The 6,000-nt window shown below is 43.9% G+C and overlaps 1 protein-coding gene across 2 annotated transcripts in view; it reads left to right on the top strand.

Annotated features, from left to right (window-relative positions):
• The first annotated feature begins 3,225 nt into the window (after window positions 1–3,225).
• Tada2a (transcriptional adaptor 2A) overlaps window positions 3,226–6,000 on the top strand; it is a 39,611-nt gene continuing 36,836 nt past the window's right edge. Inside the window, exons 1-2 of one of the 2 annotated variants that reach the window (XM_051158170.1) lie at window positions 3,226–3,413; window positions 5,346–5,405. In XM_051158170.1, the coding sequence (XP_051014127.1) occupies window positions 3,354–3,413; window positions 5,346–5,405 (120 nt within the window). In that variant the 5' untranslated portion in view covers window positions 3,226–3,353. The remainder of the gene's footprint in view (window positions 3,414–5,345; window positions 5,406–6,000) is intronic. The other variant, XM_051158169.1, reaches the window with a different exon arrangement.

Below are 6,000 nucleotides of genomic sequence, written 5' to 3'. Positions count from 1 at the left end.
TTTAAACTTTGATTTCTTCAGATTTTTAAAAAAAAAATTATGTGTATTGGTGTGTACACATGAGTGTGGGTACCCATGGAGGCCAGGCAGAGGTGTCAGATCTCCTGTAGATGGAGTTACATATGGTTGTGAGTTATATACCATGAGTGTATAGAACATTCATGCCCACACAAAATCATACAAAGTATATAAATAAGTGTAATCAACATAAATAAACCCACAAAACCCTGGATCAGTCCTCTCTGTACTCAATAATTCTAGTTTTAGGAAAATACATGGAGAGAGAGAAATGTTAAATGTTAATTTCAAAAATACTGAGCCAGGCATGGTAGCACACATCTGTAATCCCAGCGCTCAGGGGGCCAGAGGGAGGTGGATCTCTAAGTTCAAGGCCAGCCTGGTCTACAAAGTGAGTCCAGGACAGCCAAGGCTACACAGAGAGACCCTGTCTCCAAAAAACAAACAAACACAACAAATGGAGTAATTTATAATGAAATAATTTATAGTAAAATAGCAAGTACACAAATGTTTTTAAGACCTGATTACAGCCAGATGCAATGGCACATACTTGTCATCCCAGCACTTGGGAGGCTGAGGCAGAAGGATTGCCTCCAGTTCAAGGGATAGACCAAGTTACAGAGTAAAACTTTGTCATAAAAATAGTGGGGGTGAAGGGTAGGGGGCAGGATGTGAAAGCAGTAGGAGACATGACGCTGCTTAGACTCATAGGTTGAATCACAGCATCTTGCCATGAGAAATGCAGGGTGATTCAGGCTGCTAGTGACTAAGAAATGCTACAGTCTTACGAACCCCTGGTCAGGTTCTGAACAAAACAGAATACACCTTGAACTGTGCACAAATGTCATACTGGGGTATCCAAGTATATTTAAACTGTCAAAACTTTGTTGAGACAGGGTCTCACTAAGTAGCTCTGACTGGTGTGTATCTCATAAAGATCTGCCTGCTTGTCTCCAGAATGCTTGGATCAAAGGCATGCATCGCCACACCTAGCAGTCGAAAATATTTTAATTGGGGCTAGGACTATAGCGCAGTGGTTACTGCTGCAATGCGTGCAGGACCCAGGTCCTGGGTCAGATCTCCAGCACTACCAAACACAAATTTTTTTTACATGTAGAAATCAGTTTTAGGTCATATAATTGTGAGGTTTATCTTTTTGTCTAGTTGAATATTTCATAAGGTAATTGAAAGTTGCTAAGGACGTAAGTTTGTTTTGCTGTGTGGGAAGGAATAGTTTGAGTACTTAAGAACATCTAGAACCCCAGTCCTTGTCTGCAAAAGTTACTAGTACATCCTGCTCATTGTAGCAGCAAAAATCTGCCTTCTTGGATTTTCAAAATGTCGTCGTAGGGGGTAGAGCAAAACCATCGGGTTAGCTAATTGATGCATAGCTAACTGCTAAACAGGACAGGGAGGGGCAGCAAGATGGCTGAAGCCTGAGGACCTGGGCTCCATCCCTGTTGCCCACATGGTGGACGATGAGAACTGACTCCCATAATGCTGTTGCACATGCATGTGTTACACACACAAGTATAAATAAATAATGTGTAAGACAAAACTAGGTTAGATCTACGGTGATGAGATGGGAATCACTTGGGCCTAGGAATTCAATGTCAGCTTTGACAGGTTTAGAGCCTGGTCTCCTAAAAGTTAAAATAAAGCAAGAATTAAGGATGGTGATTTGGTAAAGACTGGTGGGACTGGAGAGATGGCTTGTCACTTTAAGGTGTTGCGCTCTTGCTTGGAGGAGTGCTGAAGTTTAGTTCTCAGTAAGCAGGTCAGGTAGGGTATAACTGCTTGTAACTCCAGCTCCAGGGATCTGACACCCTCATCTGGCCTCCATAGGCACCTGCACTCACATGCATATATCACAGGCATGCAAGCAGACATATTTTTTTTTAATTGACATCTAGCACTTAATATTTTTTTAAAGATTAATTTATTATGTATACGGTGCTCTGCCTGCATGTACACCTGCATGCCAGAAGAGGGCACCAGATCTCATTATAGATGTTTGTGAGCCACTGTGAAGTTTCTGGGAATTGAACTCAGGACCTTTGGAAGAGCAGCCAGTGCTCTTAACCTGTGAGCCATCTCTCCAGCCCCTTAATGTTTTACTTTTTTCATTAGAAGTGGTAGGTGGCAAACACCTGCATTTCCTCCACTTTGAAGGTAGAAGCAGGAAGATCAGAAGTTGAAGGCATCATAGTTGGAGACCACCCTGGGCTACATGAGACGCTGTCTCAAAAACAGAACAAAAGGAAAAAGCTTCTAGGAGTACATTTCTTTATCCTGTCATTTTTCTCCATGTCTTAATTTCAAAATAAATGGCTGTTAGAGGAAAGAATGGTGCCTGAAAGGGTGTTTTTTACCTTTATGGAGGAGAATGCTATTACAGACTATGAGAGCTAGACAAATAAGTCCCTCCATCTCCCTTCCAAGGCCTTTGTCCCACATTCCTTTGGGTAATCACAGAGAACAGCTTGTTGCCCTGCCTTCACAGAGACAGGATTTAGGGCTACACGGAACACATGTATCTGCATTCTTAGGGCTTTGGAGAATTTATATTGTGCCCTTTGCCTTCTTAGTTCAGAGACACATCTGTTTCATCAGAACAAGAGCAGATTGGCATACAGTGGTTTGCTTTTTCCTTGGTATAAGTCTCAACTTAAACACAAAGCTTAAATCTCAAATTGGAATTCCCCACTTATTAAGAAAAGAAATCAGACTTGTTGAGAAGTTGAGAGCGCTGCTGCCTAGATGGAACAGTTGTTAGCCTTTTGCCTGCTGTGCTTCGCGTATGCCTGCCATGCAGGGAATGTGCCCGGGTTTCTTTTCCTTGTGGCGGAGTGGGCTATGTAAAACTTTAAAAGTTCTGTGTTTAAGTTTCTCTTCTCTGCAGGGGCCATCTCTGTCCTCATGTTTGAGGCAGTAGGTGCATTGGAGGAAGGACCATGCTGGCATGTAATAGATAGGAGTTTGGTTCATGTGTGTGTGTCTGTGTTGGTGTGTGTGGTGTGTGTGTGTCTGTGTTGGTGTGTGTCTGTTGGTATGTGTGTGTGTTGTGTGTGTGTGTGTCTGTTGGTATGTATGTGTGTGTGTGTGTGTTGTGTGTGTGTGTGTCTGTTGGTATGTATGTGTGTCTGTGTTGGTGTAATAAGCTTATCCTGCTTCCACATGTTTGTCAGCGCAGTCACTGACTGTCCTGTCGTTTTAGAGTTTTACCCTTTGCATTTAGTGCTGTTGACGAGGAGCTTTAGGCTTATATTTGTTTTCTCTGTGTTCTAGATGACCCATCTGAAAAGCCGCCTTGTAGAGGCTGCTCCTCCTACCTCATGGAACCTTACATCAAGTGTGCTGAATGTGGGCCTCCTCCTTTCTTCCTGTGTTTGCAGGTAACTCCCCGAGGAAAGGGTGTCTCTCTTGGTCTGGTTTGTGGCGACGGTAACATACAGGACCACACTGCATGGGCTGTCCTCCTGGAGGTAGTCATCCCTCTCAGACTTTACCAAGACATAAACAGCAGGTGGATGAGACAGTCAGTCACTGTTCCACAGAGCTTCTCATCTTAATGCTTACCACTTTCCCTGAGTAAATTTAAAGTATTTAGATTGCAGGAATCATAACTGGCAGGTTGCTCCTTTGGATCTCATTGCTTATGAGCTTGTTAGGGTGGTCTTTGTAGAGATGACAAGGGAACAAACAAGCTGTTCTGGGGCCTCTATTAGGAGTAACACTGACTGTGAGTATGCCAGGCGCTACTCTCAACACCTCACTGAATCAGCTCCTAAGTCGTCACTACACTGCTGTACAGTGAATGAGTAAATGTCTCCGTTTTAATAGATGAGCCTCAGCCAGTGAAGGCCTAAATAATGTGCTTGTTGGGTTTATCAGGCCTCAACCCAGTCTAAGATTCTTGCTGACAAGATGCATTCCAGGGAGGGCAGAGGTGGCTCAGAGGCTAAAGTGTTTGGTGTGCAAGCCTGGGGACCTGAGTTTGAACCCCCAGCATCCGCATACAACCTGGACATGGCAGTGTTCACCTGTAACCTCACTCTGTGAAGGAAATGAACAGGGGGGACCTTGGGTTGTTAGCCGGCCAGACTAGCTGAGCGACAAATTCTAGGTTCAGTGAGAGACCCTAACTCAAAAAATAAAGGGGGAGGCAATAGAGGAAGACTCCCGATGATGGCCTTCATAGGGGCACACAGGCAAGTATACATACAAACTACACACATGCGCACACACAGCATTCCAGTCTTAGACATGTTAAGTGTAAAAAGTGACTAATGAAAGCTGTGATCCACTTTGAGTTATAAGATCATATACTGGAATCCCAGGATTTGGAAGAGGGGCAGGCGGATCTCTGAGTTCGAGGGTAGCCTGGTCTACAGAGTGAGTTCCAAGACAGCCAGGGCTATACAGAAAGACCCTGTCTCAAACAACAACAACAAACTTGGGAGGCAGAGGCAGGTGGATCTCTGTGAGTTTGTGGCCAGCCTGGCCTATAAGGCGAGTCTAGGACAGCCATGCTACACAGAGAAACCCTGTTTGGAAAAAACAACAACAAAGGGAGAGAGAGAGGGAGTGAGGGGGAGGGGAGATGGGGAGAGAGAGACAGATTATATGCACTTTGGGAAGATGAATAGCAGATGAAGCCAGCTTGGGCTACATAGCAAAATTCATTTTAGTATACTAAAAAACAAGAGAAAACCAAAAGAAAAAAAAAAAAAAGCTATAGCTATAAGACTAGACCATCCCAGGCAGTTGTGAGTGCCTATAATTTCAGAACTTGGGAAGTGGAGAGGCAGGAAGATGAGGAGTTCAAGGCCAGCCTGGACTACATAGTGAGTTTAAGACTAACTGGAACTACGTGAGACCCTGCTTCAAAACAAAAAAGAAAAAGTAGAACATCTTCAAACCATCTTTTGCCTTATTTTTTATTTATTTATTTTTGGTGTTTTGAAACAGTCTCTCTCCATAGCCCTGGCTGTCCTAGAACTCACTAGACCAGGCTGGCTTCAAACTTGCAGAGATTCACCTGCCACTGCTTCCCAAGTGTTGGGATTAAAGACATTTGCCACCATGCCTGGCTTTTATTTTGTTTAAAGATACGGTCTCTTGTAGCCTAGCTTGCTTTGGGCTGGCTGTGTGGCTGAGTGAGGATGACCTTGAACTCTGGATCGTCCTAGCTCCTCCTCCCACGTGCTGTGACTCCAGCTTTGTGTATGCTTGGCAAGCACTCTGCCAGCTGAGCCTCATCCCCAGCCCTAAGAAAGTACTTTCAAAAGTAGCTCTTAGTAATTTAACTTCTTTTTCCTCCACAGTGTTTCACTCGAGGATTTGAGTACAAGAAGCATCAGAGTGATCACACTTATGAAATAATGGTAATGAGGAGACTGATGGGAGCTTTCATTCTTTATCTCCATGTTTCCCTGTCCTTTTTCTCTTCTGAATTTGATAATTATTTAGTAGGATTTTTAGTTCTTTGTAACCTATTAGGATATTTAGATATTAAAATCTGGGCTAGAAAATGGCTCAGCAGTTAAGAGCCTGGTTGCTCTTGCAGACAGCCTGGGTTCATTTTCCAGCACCCACGTGGCACCTCACAGCTGTCTGTAATTCCAGTTCTAGAGGATCTGAGACTCTCACACATGCAGGCAAAACACCAGTGCCCATGAATTTCTTTTTAAAAAGGCTGTTATAAATAAGTAGTTTAACATAGCCTGGTTGTTGTGGCACAGGCCTTTAGTCCCAGCGCTCAGGAGGCAGAAGCAGGCAGATCCCTTGAGTTCAAGACCAGCAGTGGTTTACAGAGCTGGCTCCAGGACAGCCAGAGCTACACAGAGAAACCCTCTCAAAAAAAAAGGCGGTGCAGTACTCTTTTTTTTTTTTAAGGTTAACATGTATATACAGTTTATGTAAAAAATGGCTGGCAACAGTGTGGTAGCTCCTGACTGTAACCTCAGCACTTAGGGCTGC

The sequence above is a fragment of the Acomys russatus genome, chromosome 16 (assembly GCF_903995435.1).
Source record: "Acomys russatus chromosome 16, mAcoRus1.1, whole genome shotgun sequence".
NCBI classification, from domain to species: Eukaryota; Metazoa; Chordata; class Mammalia; order Rodentia; family Muridae; genus Acomys; species Acomys russatus.
The sequence above is the reverse complement of the archived record's forward strand: the minus strand, read 5'-3'. Positions and strand labels throughout refer to the sequence as shown.